The sequence below is a fragment of the Oncorhynchus masou genome, chromosome 23 (assembly GCF_036934945.1).
Source record: "Oncorhynchus masou masou isolate Uvic2021 chromosome 23, UVic_Omas_1.1, whole genome shotgun sequence".
Classification (NCBI taxonomy): Eukaryota; Metazoa; Chordata; class Actinopteri; order Salmoniformes; family Salmonidae; genus Oncorhynchus; species Oncorhynchus masou.
Genome location: NC_088234.1, coordinates 48,705,259 through 48,727,573, shown reverse-complemented (window position 1 = coordinate 48,727,573; position 22,315 = coordinate 48,705,259). Strand labels below are relative to the sequence as shown.

The 22,315-nt window shown below is 45.0% G+C and overlaps 1 protein-coding gene across 19 annotated transcripts in view; it reads right to left on the bottom strand.

Annotated features, from left to right (window-relative positions):
- Positions 1-22,315, bottom strand: part of birc6 (baculoviral IAP repeat containing 6) — a 156,129-nt gene that overhangs the window by 116,236 nt on the left and 17,578 nt on the right. For 11 of the 19 annotated variants that reach the window (XM_064932346.1, XM_064932354.1, XM_064932347.1 and 8 more), the window contains exons 9-23: positions 22,200-22,258; positions 20,600-22,093; positions 15,773-15,922; positions 15,224-15,449; positions 14,756-14,916; positions 4,630-4,761; positions 4,318-4,449; positions 3,932-4,107; positions 3,438-3,571; positions 3,077-3,238; positions 1,075-1,206; positions 860-957; positions 579-726; positions 290-423; positions 24-170 (exon numbers count right to left, since the gene is read on the bottom strand). In XM_064932346.1, the coding sequence (XP_064788418.1) occupies positions 24-170; positions 290-423; positions 579-726; positions 860-957; positions 1,075-1,206; positions 3,077-3,238; positions 3,438-3,571; positions 3,932-4,107; positions 4,318-4,449; positions 4,630-4,761; positions 14,756-14,916; positions 15,224-15,449; positions 15,773-15,922; positions 20,600-22,093; positions 22,200-22,258 (3,485 nt within the window). The remainder of the gene's footprint in view (positions 1-23; positions 171-289; positions 424-578; positions 727-859; positions 958-1,074; positions 1,207-3,076; positions 3,239-3,437; positions 3,572-3,931; positions 4,108-4,317; positions 4,450-4,629; positions 4,762-14,755; positions 14,917-15,223; positions 15,450-15,772; positions 15,923-20,599; positions 22,094-22,199; positions 22,259-22,315) is intronic. The other 8 variants (XM_064932342.1, XM_064932343.1, XM_064932344.1 and 5 more) reach the window with 1 other exon arrangement.

Genomic DNA, 22,315 nt, shown 5'->3' with positions numbered 1-22,315 from the left:
CATGAAGCAGCTGAGGTAGGTACCTGTGAACATGCTTGCATCGTCCCTCTCCACCCTGGTGCCGTCGCTGGTAGAGATACAGGTAAAGTGCAACGGCTCCACCTCCAGGAGCCCAGTGAGGGCCGTGAAGCTGCCCTCGGCCGCCGCACAGCTGCTTACCTTGCCGTTCCCTGCAATAGACACACACACAGGTTAAGTCACACACACCAGAGTACAGCCCAGACCAAAATGAATCCACTGATGAAGGAATTGGATAGGTGTAAGCAATATGGTGGAATGTGGTGCAGACCTGAGAGAATTTCGGAAAGGTCAATCTCGTCTGACTGGACGCCGATGCTACTGTTGAAGGCATTCTTACAGGAGGAGCCGCTGACCTCCAGGTCAAAGAGCACTGGGTCGAATGGGGAGCTGTACAGGCCGTATCTGGGGAGGAGACACATGGTGCAGAGCATTATAATACACAGAGTCCAGCTGGGTTCAAAAACGATGGTATTCTTCTGGCAACATTAGTCAAGTTATTTTTGGTTTCTTTAGGTCCTGATTGAGGTGTAAGGACACTAGAGGGTGAAAAGGCCCACCTGGTTTGTAGCAAAGCCTCCAGGGGCGTGAGGCGGTCCTGCAGTTGCCGGGAGACAGCGGTGAGCAGAGAGGCACAGGCCGTGCTGCAGCCCGACAGGTCCTCATCCTTCACATAGTTCAGCAGCACAAAGTACCAGAACACCGACCCTGAGAGAGAAAGAGAGACTTCGACACATGCCACTGCCTAGCAAAACCATGCACTTCCAAAACAATGCTGTTGACAATGCAGAAGCCTTCTAGCCATGATTGTGTTATCAGGAAAAACATTATTTCTACTTACCACCTGTTGCTGCTGCAGGCAAGTAAGGCATATTGTCCAGCAGAGCATTCAGGAGATTCATGCCAAAGCCCTGCTGACTGGGCTCCCCTTTTCCATTACTGATGATATAGCAGACAAAAACAAGTTACAAATGTGCACACCTACTACATCACACAAGGATCAACAACAAGTATGACAGAGTATGGGTCAAAACATCCATGAAAAGCCCAACTCACCTAATACAAAGTGCAAGAAAGCGGGCGCATTTGTGGGCTATACTCCGTCCAGCCTCAAAAAAACACACCCGCACAATGTCGGTCAGCCGTCTCCTTGTTTTCATCAGCAGAGCCTCCTTTCCTTCTCTCAGGCTGGAAGGAAAAGAAACAACATGCCCAATATTGTTTGTACCATGTTGTGCTGCTGCCATGTTGTGTTGTCGTCTTAAGTCTCTCTCTGTAGTGTTGTCTCTTCTCATGATGTGTGTTCTGTCCTATATTTTTATTTAGTATTTTTAATCCTGGATCCATCCCCGCAGGAGGCCTTTTGCATTTTTTTAAGGATTCAATGTAAATAAGACTTTGTTCTACACTGACTTGTGTGGTTAAATAAAAATAAAATATTAATAAACACACTTCAATAACATTATGAGTGAATATTTAAACAGAATTGTGATCATTAACGTTAAGAAAAAATCCCTTGTCCCCCCCCCCCCACAAAATGTAAAATCACAGTTATCACAAAACATATTCTTTGCCGTTATAGCCGACCTAGACAATAGGCTAAAAAAGGCCTGGGGAATGTTGTGTAATTTAAATGAAACCAGAGGGAGAGAGGCAAACTTTAGGCTACTCTGATGAATTTGCAAAGAGGCATGCAAGACAAGATCTGCGAGATACAGTTGACCAAGACATATGCGCACAGTTCTGCCTGCCCCTCCTCTCCCCCTCCCCCTGCTCTTTGCTCATGATGAGTGTGTATTCAGTCTTCGGGCTGTTGCCTGTAGAATATCCTAGTTTATTCATGAGACCAATGTCGCCTGGATACGGAGGTGCCTTCGGGCCAGTCTTGCGAGCACAGGGTACATGTCGTTGCTGAGTGGTTGGGGGTGTTTTTGTCTCATGAAATTACAGCAGGCTACTGGCTCGCCTGCCCTTTCTCTTTGCTAATGATGCGAGTGTGTGTGTTCAGTGGAATGTATCCTAGCCTTGACCATTGATGATAGGCCTTAATTTACAGAAGTTGCAAACCAAGAAGTCGCGAGATACTGCTTTTGATTACCAACAGATAGGTCTAGTGCACGGTTCTGATCTGCCTATACTGTGCCCCTCCCCTCTAGCTCGCTATGAAAGACGCAAGTGTTTGTGTTCTCGGAAGGTTGCAACTAATCAGTCTCCTCCATTCCAAAAAGATCACATTTTAGTAAGTTAGTTGAGGAATCAATTATTTTGCAGACTAATCTCCACCACTACATCTTCGTTTTTAAAAGTGGTGAAACCGGAAGAGAAATGCAAGCGACAGCAGCGAAGTTCAGTATGGCAATACTTTGAGAAGTTAAATGTGAAGGTGGTGAGATGCAAACTTTGTGAGGTGGAATTGAGGTACAGTAATGGTAGTGCAGGGGCAATACGCAACCATCTGAAAGGGACAAAAACCGTTGCTGGCAACAGCTGCATTGTGAAATCACATGGAATTGTGTGGTGCTTTTTTTTGGGGGGGGGGCAATAAATATGGATATTTGTCAAATCTGACATGATTTGTGTGTTCCAACAGGCCTACAATGTTATTAAAATCCGATTTGGATATATTTAGCCGTTTCAGGCTGCATAATATTTAGAAGATGTCCTTTTCAGGTTTAGAACTCCATTTCGTATAATCAAATTGTATTTGTCACATGCGCAAATACAACAGGTGTAGACCTAGTCAGCCATATAGAAAATCGGTGGTGATAGTTGAAGTAGTTAAGTGTAATGCAGTTGATTGGTGACGACATGAAGGATTGGGGTTGACATCCATACAAGCACTATACTCCGATTTGTACCCTTACAGTGTAAAACACACATATAAACAGCCTAAATGTAGACTAATTTTGATGGCCATCTCGATAATCCCCCCCGAGTGGTATTTCCATTGTTTTGTTCTAATTCCATTGATCTCTTTACCGCATGTATAGAGCATCTCTGTATCCCTATGAATATCTAATCTCCTTCTTGCATCCCACATTCATCCTCTTAGGCCCACCTGCAGGGTCCGTTGGAGTACACTCCAGCCAGCCAGCATAGGCAGTCCAGGATGAGGCTCTGGGAGTGCTCTGTGCCAGGGCCCTCGTCCGCCCCCTTACACAGCCCGTTCAACAGCTTCTCATGGAAATCTGGAAACTGCAGCATGGCACAGCGCTGGACTCTGAAAAAGACAGGAGCAACATACACACAATTCAGTTAGTTATGTTTTACTAGTATGATATAACGAATATTGAAGTAACAAGATGCATGTCCGTTCTCAGTAAACTGTGCAAGATCAGGGAATAACTCATTTTATTAAGGTGTTGGGATTTTACAATAGTTGAGTGTTTTTCGTGAAACAACGGTACTAAGGGCCACACCTTTCTTTTGGTATGGAGGTCTTCTTAAACCTTCGGATTGTGACGGACACCTCCTGAAGCAGGTCGCAGCCGCGGAGGTTGTCAGGTTTCTTCGACTGAGCAGGAGAATCTGCTTTGGAAGTGGAGGCCTTTTCCTAAATGGAAGAGAGGGGTATTTTAAACACGGAAAACAGTACAGTGTTAGATCAGAGAGGTCCAAGAGGGCTATTTTAAAAATGTAGAGCTGTAAACTAATAGAGAAAATGTCCTTCAAGAATGGGATGTTGCTGGTATGAGGAAGCCACATCCAAGCAATTGGACACCTTCAACTTCTCACTGAGAACCTGGCAATAGCATTATTCTCCCACCAGATGGAGACAAAGGAGAAAGCTACAATCAAGGCCATCCATACACTCAATTTACACAACTGTTCAATCAGTCAAAAGCGCCTCGTGTGTGCAGCAGAGAAAGACTGCTAAAATAAGCTGATGTAAAATTGCATTAGTTTTCTTTACCCACTGTACCTTGGTGGCTTGTGCCCTCTGCAGCAGGGTGGAGAGGGAATGGCCCTTGCTGCTCTGAGGCTTGGCAGCGGGCATCCTCACCACCGGCATGGGGCTCTCCTCCATGCCCTTGTCGCTCACCGCCTTGATGTGCACCAGGAACGAGCGGTACTTGCCCCCAGCCATGCCTGCAGGGAGGGGGACAAACCAGCAGAAAACATCTAACAATACAATACGTACATTGCCAGGGGGGGGCGGGGGGATTCAGATAGAGCAGTGGCATGCAGATCTTACGCTCTTCAAGAAATATTTGAGAAGACACATATTGGAGTGACAAAAATGGTCAAGGTAAGATTTCTTCAATGTGACTCGAAGTAAAAGTTGGCAGATATTGCTACCTTTGACCAGCTTGGGGCTGGTGAGGCTCAGCATCCCAGCATGGCCTGAGAGGTCCAGTCCACTGGCCAACCACACGGGACCACACAGGATATCCTCCTTATGGTCTTCTAGGAAGGTGCACAGCCTGGAGCCTGGAAGAGGAAGAGCAATATTATGAAACTTCTGCTCGGCTGAGGAACCCCTCGGATTGCGGCTTCACCCTCAGAATCACTAGTAACACTAATCATCTACAATGTGGCAACCCAACACACAATAATCAAGTATCAAACTGCTTCTATCAACCCTGGCTGCCTTTCCATGCAGCTTTCTACCTGATGTCTCTTCGATGTCCATGAACTGAATGTCATCTGTAAAGTCGTGCAAAAGTGGCTGTCCATTCCTCTCCCCATTGGCATGAAGGACATGGGACAGGGGGAAGGAGATCTGTCTGTCAACTGCTGTCTCTGGAGAGAAAAGGAAAGAACAAATCTAATTGAGACAGTAGGCATCTGCAAATAAGATGTGTTTAAGCATGATCATAAATGAAACAATCAATATTTCCCTGCACAAAGACTAGTTATCTATGGCAGCCAGTCCTCTTCATTGCAGGCCTCCAGACTGCGATCCTTTGACTTGACAGTACGAGTTAAAAACGTTATTGTCGCACTGGTGCGATCTGCCCATTCTGCATGGTCACAATCAAAATGTTGTATTTCGGGGAGAATAAAACCATGAATCTGTCAAACAGCAAAGTGCCTTATCCTCATGATTCCCGTAATAAAAAGCGCCCGCCCTGCCGACTGCTCAAAACAAGATGGACGATGCATCCAAATTGCTTTTTAATATGAATTCACGTTTACTGTATTGTACTATTAGTTTGAGTGTCTTGCTCTCAAAACACTAGCTAGTTGGTCTTAAGAAGCTGGAATATACCTAACACGAATTCCTAATGCTGATCGCCAACTAGCTAGCCTAATGCCATTTAGCTAATGCAAAGAAAGATCAACATGCTTTTAATTTAACTAGGCAAGTCAGTTAAGAATAAATTATTATTTACAATGACGGCTTACCCCGGCTGAAACCGGATGATGGTGAGCCAATTGTGCGCCGCCCTATGGTACTCACAATCACGCAGGGTGTGATACAGCATGTTGTTCGTGCAACAGTATGCTGAATCAAGAGAGCCTATAGTATATTCTAAAATCTTTGTATACATGTAACATCTATTCTTACAGTCCCTTCGAAAGTATTCGGCCCCCTTGAACTTTGCGACCTTTTGCCACATTTCAGGCTTCAAACATAAAGATATAAAACTGTATTTTTTTGTGAAGAATCAACAACAAGCGGGACACAATCATGAAGTGGAATGACATTTATTGGATATTTCAAACTTTTTTAACAAATCAAAAACTGAAAAATTGGGCGTGCAAAATTATTCAGCCCCTTTACTTTCAGTGCAGCAAACTCTCTCCAGAAGTTCAGTGAGGATCTCTGAATGATCCAATGTTGACTTAAATTAATAATGATGACAAATACAATCCACCTGTGTGTAATCAAGTCTCCGTATAAATGCACCTGCACTGTGATAGTCTCAGAGGTCCGTTAAAAGCGCAGAGAGCATCATGAAGAACAAGGAACACACCAGGCAGGTCCGAGATACTGTTGTGAAGAAGTTTAAAGCCGGATTTGGATACAAAAAGATTTCCCAAGCTTTAAACATCCCAAGGAGCACTGTGCAAGCGATAATATTGAAATGGAAGGAGTATCAGACCACTGCAAATCTACCAAAACCTGGCCGTCCCTCTAAACTTTCAGCTCATACAAGGAGAAGACTGATCAGAGATGCAGCCAAGAGGCCCATGATCACTCTGGATGAACTGCAGAGATCTACAGCTGAGGTTGGGAGACTCTGTCCATAGGACAACAAACAGTCGTATATTGCACAAATCTGGCCTTTATGGAAGAGTGGCAAGAAGAAAGCCATTTCTTAAAGATATCCATAAAAAGTGTTGTTTAAAGTTTGCCACAAGCCACCTGGGAGACACACCAAACATGTGGAAGAAGGTGCTCTGGTCAGATGAAACCAAAATTGAACTTTTTGGCAACAGTGCAAAACGTTATGTTTGGCGTAAAAGCAACACAGCTCATCACCCTGAACACACCATACCCACTGTCAAACATGGTGGTGGCAGCATCATGGTTTGGGCCTGGGAGAGAAGTAGCAGCAGAGGGAGAATAGTAGTAGCAGCAGAGGGAGAATAGTAGTAGCAGCAGAGGGAGAATAGTAGTAGCAGCAGAGGGAGAATAGTAGTAGCAGCAGAGGGAGAATAGTAGTAGCAGCAGAGGGAGAATAGTAGTAGCAGCAGAGGGAGAATAGTAGTAGCAGCAGAGGGAGAATAGTAGTAGCAGCAGAGGGAGAAGCTAGCCAACAGCAACAGCTAGCCAACGTCTTCCGAATTGAACTTCAACAACCCGGTCAACATTCCGCCTCGCTCCACAGGTAGTATCACATTTTCATTTCACTTCATTACAGTACAACGGTTTGATTTGTTTGATCGTAGCTAGCTAGCTACATAGCCGTCTTTGTATCGTCTTTGTATCTAAGACAATAAGACAATTGTGTAGTCTGGAGCGATTCTCTAGGTTAGCTAGCCAGCTATTGTCGTTCTTTTAACGTAACGTTACGTAATCAACACTGCTAGCTAGCCAGCTAGCCCCCGAATAGCAGCACTGTAGAAACTATTACACTCGACGGAACAACTTGATTAGTGTAGTGTCAACAACGTAGCCACTGCCAGCTAGCCTACTCCAGCAGTACTGTATCATTTCAATCATTTTAGTCAATAAGATTCTTGCTACGTAAGCTTAACGTTCTGAACATTCGAGACGTGTAGTCCACTTGTCATTCCAATCTCCTTTGCATTAGCGTAGCCTCTTCTGTAGCCTGTCAACTATGTGTCTATCTATCCCTGTTCTCTCCTCTGCACAGACCATACAAACGCTCCACACCGCGTGGCCGCGGCCACCCTAATCTGGTGGTCCCAGCGCGCACGACCCACGTGGAGTTCCAGGTCTCCGGTAGCCTCTGGAACTGCCGATCTGCGGCCAACAAGGCAGAGTTCATCTCAGCCTATGCCTCCCTCCAGTCCCTCGACTTCTTGGCACTGACGGAAACATGGATCACCACAGACAACACTGCTACTCCTACTGCTCTCTCTTCGTCCGCCCACGTGTTCTCGCACACCCCGAGAGCTTCTGGTCAGCGGGGTGGTGGCACCGGGATCCTCATCTCTCCCAAGTGGTCATTCTCTCTCTCCCCCTTACCCATCTGTCTATCGCCTCCTTTGAATTCCATGCTGTCACAGTTACCAGCCCTTTCAAGCTTAACATCCTTATCATTTATCGCCCTCCAGGTTCCCTCGGAGAGTTCATCAATGAGCTTGATGCCTTGATAAGCTCCTTTCCTGAGGACGGCTCACCTCTCATAGTCCTGGGTGACTTTAACCTCCCCACGTCTACCTTTGACTCATTCCTCTCTGCCTCCTTCTTTCCACTCCTCTCCTCTTTTGACCTCACCCTCTCACCTTCCCCCCCTACTCACAAGGCAGGCAATACGCTCGACCTCATCTTTACTAGATGCTGTTCTTCCACTAACCTCATTGCAACTCCCCTCCAAGTCTCCGACCACTACCTTGTATCCTTTTCCCTCTCGCTCTCATCCAACACTTCCCACACTGCCCCTACTCGGATGGTATCGCGCCGTCCCAACCTTCGCTCTCTCTCCCCCGCTACTCTCTCCTCTTCCATCCTATCATCTCTTCCCTCTGCTCATACCTTCTCCAACCTATCTCCTGATTCTGCCTCCTCAACCCTCCTCTCTTCCCTTTCTGCATCCTTTGACTCTCTATGTCCCCTATCCTCCAGGCCGGCTCGGTCCTCCCCTCCCGCTCCGTGGCTCGACGACTCATTGCGAGCTCACAGAACAGTGCTCCGGGCAGCCGAGCGGAAATGGAGGAAAACTCGCCTCCCTGCGGACCTGGCATCCTTTCACTCCCTCCTCTCTACATTTTCCTCCTCTGTCTCTGCTGCTAAAGCCACTTTCTACCACTCTAAATTCCAAGCATCTGCCTCTAACCCTAGGAAGCTCTTTGCCACCTTCTCCTCCCTCCTGAATCCTCCTCCCCCCCCCCCCTCCTCCCTCTCTGCAGATGACTTCGTCAACCATTTTGAAAAGAAGGTCGACGACATCCGATCCTCGTTTGCTAAGTCAAACGACACCGCTGGTTCTGCTCACACTGCCCTACCCTGTGCTCTGACCTCTTTCTCCCCTCTCTCTCCAGATGAAATCTCGCTTCTTGTGACGGCCGGCCGCCCAACAACCTGCCCGCTTGACCCTATCCCCTCCTCTCTTCTCCAGACCATTTCCGGAGACCTTCTCCCTTACCTCACCTCGCTCATCAACTCATCCCTGACCGCTGGCTACGTCCCTTCCGTCTTCAAGAGAGCGAGAGTTGCACCCCTTCTGAAAAAACCTACACTCGATCCCTCCGATGTCAACAACTACAGACCAGTATCCCTTCTTTCTTTTCTCTCAAACTCTTGAACGTGCCGTCCTTGGCCAGCTCTCCCGCTATCTCTCTCAGAATGACCTTCTTGATCCAAATCAGTCAGGTTTCAAGACTAGTCATTCAACTGAGACTGCTCTTCTCTGTATCACGGAGGCGCTCCGCACTGCTAAAGCTAACTCTCTCTCCTCTGCTCTCATCCTTCTAGACCTATCGGCTGCCTTCGACACTGTGAACCATCAGATCCTCCTCTCCACCCTCTCCGAGTTGGGCATCTCCGGTGCGGCCCACGCTTGGATTGCGTCCTACCTGACAGGTCGCTCCTACCAGGTGGCGTGGCGAGAATCTGTCTCCTCGCCACGCGCTCTCACCACTGGTGTCCCCCAGGGCTCTGTTCTAGGCCCTCTCCTATTCTCGCTATACACCAAGTCACTTGGCTCTGTCATAACCTCACATGGTCTCTCCTATCATTGCTATGCAGACGACACACAATTAATCTTCTCCTTTCCCCCTTCTGATGACCAGGTGGCGAATCGCATCTCTGCATGTCTGGCAGACATATCAGTGTGGATGACGGATCACCACCTCAAGCTGAACCTCGGCAAGACGGAGCTGCTCTTCCTCCCGGGGAAGGACTGCCCGTTCCATGATCTCGCCATCACGGTTGACAACTCCATTGTTTCCTCCTCCCAGAGCGCTAAGAACCTTGGCGTGATCCTGGACAACACCCTGTCGTTCTCAACTAACATCAAGGCGGTGGCCCGTTCCTGTAGGTTCATGCTCTACAACATCCGCAGAGTACGCCCCTGCCTCACACAGGAAGCGGCGCAGGTCCTAATCCAGGCACTTGTCATCTCCCGTCTGGATTACTGCAACTCGCTGTTGGCTGGGCTCCCTGCCTGTGCCATTCAACCCCTACAACTCATCCAGAATGCCGCAGCCCGTCTGGTGTTCAACCTTCCCAAGTTCTCTCACGTCACCCCGCTCCTCCGCTCTCTCCACTGGCTTCCAGTTGAAGCCCGCATCCGCTACAAGACCATGGTGCTTGCCTACGGAGCTGTGAGGGGAACGGCACCGCAGTACCTCCAGGCTCTGATCAGGCCCTACACCCAAACAAGGGCACTGCGTTCATCCACCTCTGGCCTGCTCGCCTCCCTACCACTGAGGAAGTACAGTTCCCGCTCAGCCCAGTCAAAACTGTTCGCTGCTCTGGCCCCCCAATGGTGGAACAAACTCCCTCACGACGCCAGGACAGCGGAGTCAATCACCACCTTCCGGAGACACCTGAAACCCCACCTCTTCAAGGAATACCTAGGATAGGATAAAGCAATCCTTCTCAACCCCCCCCCCTTAAATGATTTAGATGCACTATTGTAAAGTGGCTGTTCCACTGATGTCAGAAGGTGAATTCACCAATTTGTAAGTTGCTCTGGATAAGAGCGTCTGCTAAATGACTTAAATGTAAAATGTAAATGAAAGAACTGAAAACTGCTGTTCACAAATGCTCTCCATCCAACCTCACTGAGCTCGAGCTGTTTTGCAAGGAGGAATGGGAAAAAATTTCAGTCTCTCGATGTGCAAAACTGATAGACATACCCCAAGCGACTTACAGCTGTAATCGCAGCAAAACGTGGCGCTACAAAGTATTAACTTAAGGGGGCTGAATAATTTTGCACGCCCAATTTTTCAGTTTTTGATTTGTTAAAAAGGTTTGAAATTTCCAATAAATGTCGTTCCACTTCATGATTGTGTCCCACTTGTTGTTGATTCTTCACAAAATAATACAGTTTTATATCTTTATGTTTGAAGCCTGAAATGTGGCAAAAGGTCGCAAAGTTCAAGGGGGCCGAATACTTTCGCAAGGCACTGTATGTAATTAGGGTCCCCTGGAAAACACTGACCAACAATTTGGTTCCTACCAAATTTTAAGTGATATCAATCGCAACCATTTATCTTTTCCAGTGAGGAAGAATTGGATGTCATTTTGTATGGTGGAGTACGCAAAATAGGTCGACTTTGAGCATCTTTAGCTCTTTAATGTCCTCAACTGGCAGCTTCATTAAATAGTACCAGCAAAACACCCGTCTCAACGTCAACAGTGAAGAGGGGACTCCGGGATGCTGGCAGAGTTGCAAAGAAAAAGCCATATCTCAGACTGGCCAATAAAAATAAATGATTAAGATGGGCAAAAGAACACAGACACTGGACAGTGGAACTCTCCCCAGAACGTCAGCATCCCGGAGTCGCCTCTTCACTGTTGACGTTGAGACTGTTGTATTGCGGGTACTATTTAATGAAGCTGCCAGTTGAGGACTTGTGAGGCGTCGGTTTCTAAATCTAGACACGAATGTACTTGTCCTCATGCTCAGTTGTGCACTGGGGCCTCCCACTCCTCTTTCTGTTCTGGTTAGCGCCAGTTTGCGCTGTTCTGTGAAGGGAGTAGTACACAGCGCTGTACGATATCTTCGGTTTCTTAGCAATTTCTCACATGGAGCACTTTGTTTCTGGACATTTTGAGCCTGTAATCGAAGCCACAAATGATGAAGCTCCAGATACTCAACTAGTCTAAAGAAGGCCAGTTTTATTGCTTCTTTAATCAGAACAACAGTTTCAGCTGTGCTAACATAATTGCAAAAGGGTTTTCTAATGATCAATTAGCCTTTTAAAATCATAAGCTTGGATTAGCTAACACAACCATGTGCCATTGGAACACAGGAGTGCTAGCTGCTGATAATGGGCCTCTGTACGGCTATGTAGATAACATAAAATATCTGCCGTTTCCTACTACAAGAGTCATTTACAGCATTAACAATGTCTACACTGTATTTATGATCAATTTGATGTTATTTTAAAAAAATGTACCAAAAAAAAGTGCTTTTCTTTCACAAACAAGGACATTTCTGTGTGACCCCAAACTTTTGAACGGTTGTGTACATGCTGAAAGCTGACACCAACCTCTCTTTAATACCAGTAGCCTAGTGGTTAGAGCATTGGGCCAGTAACCGAAAGGTTGCTGGATCGATTCCCAGAGCAGACAAGGTAGAAATCTGTTGTTTTGCCCCTGAGCAAGGCAGTTAACCCACTGTTCCCCGGGGGCCAAAGACGCCCCCAGTACCTCTCTGATTCAGAAAGGTTGGGTTAAATGCGGAAGACACTCCAGTTGAATGCATTCAGTTGTACAACTGACTAGGTATCCCCCTTTCCCTTAATAGCAAGGGACAAAGAGGGGCATAGTATAGGCAGGTCAGCCACACGCAGACCGAGCCAGAACTGTGCTTTAGGCCTATCTAGCGGCAATCAAAAGCTGTCTCTCCCAATAAAATGCTGTATCTTGCAATTTCTTGGCTTTCCATATCTCATAACTTCAGTAAAGCATGGCCTATCATCAATGACCAGGCAAGGGTATTGAGATGAGCGAGATTAAACACTCGGCTCTCACAGTCACACACAGTATCTGCCCATGAGTTAGCAGCGTGGTAGACAGTGCAACAACAGAGAAGTCGCGCCGTGCGCTTCAACACTCGTAGTTGTTGCAGAAATTGACCCACTCCCATTTCGCTACACCTGCAATAACACCTGCTAAATATGTGTATGTGATCAATAACATTTGATTTGACTGTAAAGTTTACTTTCTGCATAAACAAATAAAAATGTTCTTCTTAACATTAAGGATCCCAGTTTCACACCCCAAGTCTAAGGGGATAGGTCCATTCTATTTCTGACTGAAATGACACCCACCCTGTATTAAACAACATGTTGTCTCAACCAATGGTGGGCAGAACACAAAAACCTCAGATGGTGTAAAGTTGGGTCTAAGCTACAACATATGCAAATATGAAAATCTGAGTTAACAGGTTTAGATAATTGACCTTAAAAAAAGGTTAAACATTTTGTACAAAGTGTTAATAAAAAGGATCCCTAACAGTCATTCTGATACCCATGTAAAATATAATTTTCAGTGACTAACATATCACCCATAATAATTTTGGGGGGTTGAAAAATGACTCTCATGGCTAACTACCAGGAAGCTTGAGTGGGCAGAGCTTATAATCATGAGCCTTTACTGCTCTTTGAAAGGCCTATGTCAAGAAACTTCGATGCAATGAGCAGTAAAATCAAGCATTTTTGGTGATACAATTTAATTGTTTGAGTTGCTTTGTATCAATGACGTCAAAAAGCGTTTTATACATCTCCTGTTTGGCAAGCCTCTTGTGATGCAGTAAAGGCGGCCCTTAGCTAACACCAGACAGAGATGAAAGGGGAAATATCTAAGTATCGTTAACATTTAAAGTTTACACTATTCATACATGTTATTTGCTGACACCCTACAGTTCAATTTTTACACCAGTAGATTAGCTACCGAATTATATAATCCCGCCTCCAGAACCCAAGTGTGTCACATGGGGAGGGGACTAGTAACTTTATGATCAAACTTTGTCAATGTAGAAGCAACATTAATTTTTAATATTTGGGTCATCATACTTTGATCTGACCATTAAACTTTTTAAATAAATTATAAAATAGAAACCCTGTTTGTAAACTTTTAAATGACAAACTCAATTGTTTATCTTTTCCAGTGATGAAGCCATGGATGTCTCATGGTAGAGTGGGGTATGCAAAATGGGTCAACATTGAGCAGATTTTTCTCGTGAATGTTTTCACATTCAGGTAAAAAAATATATATATAATAATTTAAGACAAAATATTTCAAAATAAAATGTGCAAATGTATAGAAAGTTGTTTAAATCAAAAGGGATGCTGTCGAAAAGAGATTGAATTCAAATGGTTTTTCCCTATACGTAATACTAGTGAACAAAAAGATGAAGGCAAATTCATCTCTACTGAACAAAAAAATAAACATCTACAAACTCTGGAGCCTAGGGACCTATAAAATAGGCAATGCAGATGGAATCATGGAATCCAGACATAAATACTGAATTCAACAATATTCAAAAATGTATTGAAGTGAATAGGGAATTAACTAAATGTATTGTTAATTCATACCTTTGCCCAAATGTATCATAAGACATGAACAGAATGCATCAGTGATTCGTATTTCCTGCAACTTTCTGAACAGAATGAAAATTCCTCGTCTGTATGTGCGGTGTCCTTTGCGTAGCCGTTAGCGATGACGCTAATGAAAAGTATTCTGGTAGATGGAAAGGCTTTCCCAAAAAACCTCAATTAAAGTATCCTGTGCTTGCCTTACAGAATGTTATCATGATTATTTGTATCAACCCAGTAGGTATTTGTTTTGAAAATTGGCATCCCACGTGCGCCACAAAAAACTACTAAACAGCTTCTTGCTAGGTGCACACTGGAATGACTTCACACATTTTTCCCAGACCTCTCCTGATGTGGTTTAAGCATTGTTGTGGACTTCAAGCAACCATTATTTTGTTTTTCTATTAAAAAAGTGTGATTGTTTTTTTTCTTCAAGTTTTTGCTCTCAAATGAAAACAGAAACCTGGAAAAACAAAACTGAGAACAGAATTTGGGATAACACAAAACGGAACCCAGCAAAGAATAAAACTGATTTTATAGGGCCCTGGAATATAACAAAAAAAGCCTAATTTTCAAACCGAAATTCATGAAAATAGCTGAACTAACTTCTTAATTGAATACATTCTCAGTAGTCCAACACACTTCTTAATAGATCACTTCGACTGACTTCATAAGATTATTACTCCTATTTTTCCTATTGTGTGACACTGTGAAAAATATTTTTGGGGTGTGGCCAAATCACGGGCTGGTGTCACAAACTAAAAAGATTTGTGGCACCAGCGCCACCAGGTGAAAACGTTACTCTGGAGTCCTGCATAGTCTATGCTCAAGATACTATATTTTAAAAAATTTGCCAAGGCAACATAGAGATAGCGGTGAGTGACCTCACCGTTGACCTTGCCCAGACCTGGGGCCTTGTTCTTCAGCAGGGTGATCTGGATCTGAGGAATGTTAGTGATGTTGGCATTCATGACGAACTTGAAGTCCACATGGCCCACCATGCAGGCCTTGGGAAGGACCAGTTCAAATACATGCTCGTCCCAGCTGGAGCTACAAACAACAAAGAAAGCATGGCCGCATTATTCACCTCCTCAAATACTTCCTAAAATCAAGACATCCTAGGCTACTTTTTTTTATTTATAGGAACATTTGAGACTGTTAACATACAAGTTAAAAAAGGAACATGTAGGTGTGGTCCTCAATGAGGAATTTAGAATGGGTCTGTATATTCCAAATGTACAGCCATTGTGATTGTATATTAATAGTGTGACGTTTGTGGATAGACTTAAGAGAAATGAGTCACTGACTACACATACCCATAAGGATTCTACTCACTCCCATACCCACACGTCCGTACCTGTCACTCTGCAGCTTCCAGGTGCGTGTGTGCTGGGCGGCGTCTCCATGGTGCTGCTGGTGCAAGTGCTGGGGGTGGCGACGCTGCTGCTGCTCCTGCTGCACCTCCACCCAGCAGGGCGGCACTGTGGCCGAGAAGCGCGGCGTCAGTGTTTCAAAGCGTGTCAGCTCCACCAGCGACGTCAGGCTCTCCACAGCCAACACTTGGTCCACCAGGAGGTCAACTCCTTACCGGGAGAAGAGGTTGGCAGAGTACAATATATATATATATATTTTAAAAAATTAAAGGCCACGGGATGTAAAGAACTTATGAAACCGGAAAATGTTTTGTTGCTATTCCAGTCTGTACAGTATGTTGTCAATCAGCATATGATTTCACTGGAAAGAGGGTTCCAATAAGCAATGACTAGTCAGTTATCAATATCCATGAAATATATTTCGTAGGTGTTCATAGTCAGCAATGGTGAAATGAGGCAACAGGGCTGCACAGTTTTTGAATGAGCGGAGAAGCAGCAGAGATGTGAAGTGTAAAGGGGTCTGTGTCTCCTACCTGTGATCCCTGGGCTTGAGGGGTTGGAGGAGGGCTTTGCCCCCTCCAACAGCTGTTCAGCCCCTTTAGAAAGGGGACCATCGACAAAAATGTCGCTGTCATCTACATCGTCACACACACCTCCAATTTGAAGGAAATGAAGTTCTCCACCTAGAGGGGGGGTTAGATAAAGAATTTTAAGTCTGACTGCAGTTATGTGAAATGGATCCAAAGATATCATAAATACATTTCTGCATAGTTGTCATTTTAACACAATAACTGCTCTACCAAAGAAATGGATTTCCCTTAAAATCAATCATCCCTGCTTGAAGATAATTATATTTTATCATATGACAACTAGGATGTGCACGGTTCTTCAAATATTCGAACAGACTTTGGTATTAGAATACTTTTGAATATAATTTGAGAAAAAAATTGAGCCTATTTTAACACTGAAAAAGCTTTTTATAAATTACAATATCCATGTGACATTGTTACAAGGGTACACAGTGCCTTCAGAAATTATTCACAACCCTTTACTTTATCCACATGGTTGTTAAAGCCTGAATTTAAAATGGATTACATTTAGATTTGTCACTGTTATACACACTACCCCAAAAAGTCAGTGGAATTGTATTTTTATTTTATTTTACAAATTAATAAAAAATGAAAGGCTGCAATGTCTTGAGTCATTAAATATTCAACCCCTTTGTTGAGTCATGAAATATTCAACCCCTTTGTCATGGCAAGCCTAAATAAATTAAAGAGTAAAAAACGTGCTAAACAAGTCACATAATAAGTTGCATGGACTCACTTTGTGTGCAAGAAGTGTTCTAACATGATTTTTGAATGACTACCTAACCTATGTACTCCACACATACAGATAACTGTGACGTCCCTCTGTTGAAAAGTGCATTTTAAACACAGATTCAACCACAAAGACCAGGGAGGTTTTCCAATGCCTCACAAAAGGCACCTATTAGTAGATGGCAAAAAAAAAAGAAAAAGCAGACATTGAATATCCCTTTGATCATGGTGAAGTTATTAATTACACTTTGGATGGTGTATCAATACACCCAGTCACAACAAAGATACAGGCGTCCTTCCTAACTCAGAGGAAGGGACAGCTAGAGTTTAATTGCTGTGATAGGAGAAAACTGAGGACTGCTCAACAACATTGTAGTGGCGCCACAACAGTAACCTAATTTACAAAGTCAAAAGGAAGCCTGTACTGAATACAAAAATATTCTAAAACATGCATCCTGTTTGCAACAAGCAATTCACTTTTTGTCCTGAATACAAAGTGTTGAGTTGGATTTGCCCCCAGCATATTACTGATAACCACCATATTTCCAAGCATAGTGATGGCTGCATCATGTTATAAATTTTCTTATAAAAAATGTAACTAGGCAAGTCAGTTAAGAACAAATTCTTAATGAAAATGACAGCCTAGAAACAGCGGGTTAACTGCCTGTTCAGGGGCAGAACAGCAGATTTTTACCTTGTCAGCTCGGGCATTCGATCTAGCAACCTTTCAGTTACTAGCCCAATGCTCTAACCACTCGGCTACCTGGCGCCCCTCCCCAGCCCTTTGTAATAGTTAAGGACTGGGGAGTTTCAGGATAAAAAAAAAAGAACTGGAACGGCGCTAAGCACAGGGAAAATCCGAGAGGAAAACCTGGTTCAGTCTGATTTCCACCAGACCCTGGGAGATTAATTCACCTTTAAGCAAGACAATAACCTACAACACAAGGCCAAATCTACCATGAATGTTCCTTAGTGGCCTAATTACAGTTTTTACTTAAATCTAATTGAAATGGAAAGACCTGAACATGGTTGTCTCGTAATGATCAACAACCAATTGGACAGAGCGTGAAGAATTTTGGATAAAAATAATATTAATATTTTTTGTTTTAAGATGGGCAAATGTTGCACAATCCAGGTGTGGAAAACTCTTAGAGAGACATACCCAGAAAGACTCACAGCTGTAATTGCTGCCAAAGGTGCTTCTGCAAAGTATTAAGTCATTGAATACGTATGTAAATTGGATATACTACTGTATTTTATTTGTTTATACATTTGCAAAGATGAGGACAAAAATACTTCATCCATTTTGAATTCAGGCTGTATCAAAATGTGAAATAAGTCATGGGGTCTGAATACTTTCCATGATACTTACTCATTACCTCGTACCCCTGCACATTCACTCTGTACTGGTACACCTTGTATATAGCCTCGTTTTTATTGTTACCATTTCCTTTATTATTACTTGCTTTTTAACTCTGCACTGCTGAGAAGGGGCTCGTAAGTAAGCATTTCACTGTAACGTCAACACCTGTTGTTTTCAGCGCATGTGACTAATACATTTGATTTTGTAACTAGTGACGACCGGTAACCTTCATGTAGCTTGGAGTTTATGTTGGCCAAACCAAGTGGCAAAGTGACTCAATGTGTGTAGCAAGTGGAGAGAGAGTTCAATAATGCAATGTATTTTAAAAAAAATACTGAATGAGGAGAAGGCTATAAAGTGTCGTACAGTACACCGAAAGGTCTATACTTTATCCATACCAGAACATGAAAGAAAACGGTTCTGTACTCAAATTTGTTACATTCAGTACTTCTGTAAAACAAGCCTCACATCATCTACTGATTGAAAGTGCAGCTGAAATCCCCTAGCTCGAGTGCACAGTGGCTGCTCCACTCTTTTCTAGCTCTTGCCCAGGCATCATCAACTCGATTCAGCCACAGGCCAATTCTTTTCTTGAGCAGATGGTCAGGGGGCCGTAACAAACTACAAATAATCTGTACACTGCAAATTGACAACAATAAGCACAGATATATTTTTAACCAAAACATTTTCAAACCTTGCTTACGTTTGTATACAATCACATACAGGTGAAGTCAGAAGTTTACATACACTTAGGTCGGAGTCATTAAAACCCGTTTTTCAACCACTCGTCACATTTACTGTTAACTGACTTGCCAAAACTATAGTTTGTTAGGACATCTACTTTGTGCATGACAAGTAATTTTTCCAACAATTGTTAACGGACAGATTATTTCACTGTATCACAATTCCAGTGGGTCAGAAGTTTACATACACTAAGTTGACTGAGCCTGATTCCAGAACATGATGTCATGGCTTTAGAAGCTTCTGATAGGCTAATTGACATAATTTGAGTCAATTGGAGGTGTACCTGTGTAGGTATTTCAAGCCCTACCGTCATACTCAGTGCCTCTTTGCTTGACATCATGGGAAAATCAAAAGAAAATCAGCCAAAACCTCGGAAAAATAATTGTAGACCTCCACAAGTATGGTTCATCCTTGGGAGCAATTTCCAAATGCCTGAAGGTACCACGTTCATCTGTACAAACAATAGTATAAACACAATGAGACTACGCAGCCATCATACCCCTCAGGAAGGAGACGCGTTCTGTCTCCTAGAGATGAAAGTAATTTGGTGCGAAAAGTGCAAATCAATCACAGAACAGCAAAAGGACCTTGTGAAGATGCTGGAGGAAACAAGTACAAAAGTATCTATAACCACAGTAAAAAAGTCCTATATCGACATAACCTGAAAGGCCTCTCAGCAAGGAAGAAGCCACTGCTCTAAAACCGCCAAGCAAGACTACGGTTTGCAACTGCACATGGGAAAAAGATGGTACTTTTTGGAGAAATGTCCTCTGATCTGATGAAACGAAAATAGAACTGTTTGGCCATAATGACCATCTTTATGTTTGGAGGAAAAGGGGGAGGCTTGCAAGCCCGAAGAACACCATCCCAACCGTGAAGCACGGGGGTGGCAGCATCATGTTGTGGGGGTGCTTTGCTGCAGGAGGGACTGGTGCACTTCAAAAATAGATGACATCATAAGGCAGGAAAATTATGTGAATATATTGAAGCAACTCAAGGCATCAGTCAGGAAGGTAAAGCTTGGTCAAAAATGGGTCTTGCAAATGGACAATGACCCCAAGCACACTCGCAAAGTGGCATAAGGACAACAAAGTCAAGGTATTGGAGTGGCCATCACAAAGCCCTGACCTCAATCCCATAGAAAATTTGTGGGCAGAACTGAAAAAGCGTGTGCGAGCAAGGAGGCCTACAAACCTGACTCAGTCACACCTGGTCTGTCAGGAGGAATGGGACAAAATTCACCCAACTTATTGTGGGAAGCTTGTGGAAGGCTACCCAAAACATTTGACCCAAGTTAAACAATTTAAAGGCAATGCTACCAAATACTAATTGAGTGCATGTAAATTTCTGACCCACTGTGAATGTGATGAAAGAAATAAAAGCTGAAATAAATCACTCTACTATTATTCTGACATTTCACATTCTTAAAATATAGTTGTGATCCTAACTGACCTAAGACAGGGACTTTTGCATATCTCTCTATTATGCTTGGGAATACTTTGAAACAGATTTTCTAAATTAAAATAATTTGGGGCTGATTTGCTGGGGTTTTTACAGTCTATATGGATATTCTACAAAAATTCATGATACTATTCCAATAGTGAAATTATTTAAAAACCCCACTTGTTTTTTTTTCTACTTTCGATAAATGCCAGCCTGCAGCAGACTGTAAAACAGCTGGCGGACCAAGCCACACAAATGTTCAAAAACAAACCTGACACCCTAGAACACATTACCCCCTCCAGGCTTCGATCACGTCTCACACACACACACACACACACACATCATATTTTTTCATTGTTCCATCATATATAGTAATCACTTATCCAGGCGTTGGCAGATCATTACAAAGGATAGTACAAAATCATCTGCACCATTAAAACCTGGGGAATCTAAGTAATGTCATTTCTGCCTTAGACTGAGTCATTCCTCACCTTTAGTACAAGCACACAGGCGGTCAGTCCCGGAGCAGTAGGTGACAGAGACGAAAGGGTCAATCTCATCCACCGTCCCATCCGTCTTGGGCGGCTCCACTTTGGCCAGGACCTCCAAAGTGGAAAGGTCTAGGATCATTATGTACCCTGCCTGAGTGGTGATCACCAGGTGGCCCAGTCCAGCCACGTCTGCCTGCTTCACCTTGGTGCTGCTGGTACCAGTCCCTGGTCCACACCCAGACCCATGGCCGCAGCCAGAGCCATTTTTAAAACCACGCGGAGGTTTCTCCTCCGAGACCTCCTCACTGTCGTCCTCCCTCCCGTCCAGCACGTCTGGCGGAAGCAGGATGAGGGAGGTGACGGCGTCCCGGGGGTCTCTGATGTGCTGCACCTTGATAGGCTCCTCCTCCAGAGTGACAATGCGGGTGGAGTAGTTGAGCTTGTAGAGGGCCAGGTAGCCTCCACCCCCACAGCCTCCCAGGGCCCTGGACGGCTGTTGCTGCTGCTGGTCAGGCGGGGGCAGGATGAGTGGGGTCTGAGGGGGCGAGGCGGAGGCGAGGGCTTCGTGTCCGTTGGCCAGTGTGGGCAGGGGCTGGAGCTCTCCCTTGCGGCGGCTGCAGAGGGCTGAGTGGAGGCGGTTGAGGTTGTTGAGGACCTCCACCTGGTTGATGGCACTGAGAGACTCCACAGAACAGGGCTGTAGCCCCACCAGCAGGTGCACGCCGTCTGAGCAGGGCGTGATGGAGTCCACGTAGAGGTTCTCCTCCTCCAGCTGCTTGGGCAGCCGCAGACACTGCACCAGGGCTCCCGGCCGCGGCGCAAGCGAGCTCCACTTGTCCCCGTCCAGGGTGGCTAAATTGGCGGCAGCGTCTGCAAACTGCTGGATGTAGGTGATGGGCGGGTCCTGGAGCAGCAGCTGCTCGTGGGTGTCAAACTCCATCTCGATGATCTGCGGCACAGAGAAGCCCTCCTCGTGCAGCCCCTTGCTCATTAGATTGTTCATCTGGGCAAACACCTTGCCCGACGACTTCTCCTCCGACTCCTTGAAGCTGTACAGCAAGAGCACGGGCATAGTCCTGCGCACGGTGGGCGCAGCCGAGTTGGGCGAGCCCAGCACCAAGGGAGTGAGGTTACATGACTCTATCTCCATGGGTCCCTGGTCATGCACAACATGGGGAGGCTCGGGGCCCTGAGTCCTGAGGGGGCCGTCCATAGAGCGGCGGGAGGAGGGGAGTGGGGCAGCAAGGTAACTGAGCAGGCCTCCAGCCAGCAGGCAGGGGAAAGGAATGTTGTGGTGCTCCGGGAGCTTCTCCTTGGCCTTGTCGGCCTTGGCCTGGGCCAGGGAAGGGTTGGCACCCAGCTCCTCCAGGTCCTTGACTGTGTCCTCCAACACGCTGGCCACAACCTCCCACTGGAGTTTCTCTGGCTGCTGCAGGACGCTGAGTGCTGTCACGCCCAGGCTCACCTCCATGCTCTCCCTCTGGGACGGGTGGCCTGGGAACAGGAAAGACACAAATAAATGCGATAGGCCATCTTATGGATACCTAGAAAGTAGTCTATGGAGCGAAAGAATAGGAAGATTTGAAGAGTGACTTCATACCCGTCACGGACTCTGATCTGGAATGCTCTTCACTGTCAGAGTCCTCCAACTGGTCATCACTGACAGAGAGACAAAGAAAAAGAGGTCCTAACAGATTTCCTTTATTTTACACATAC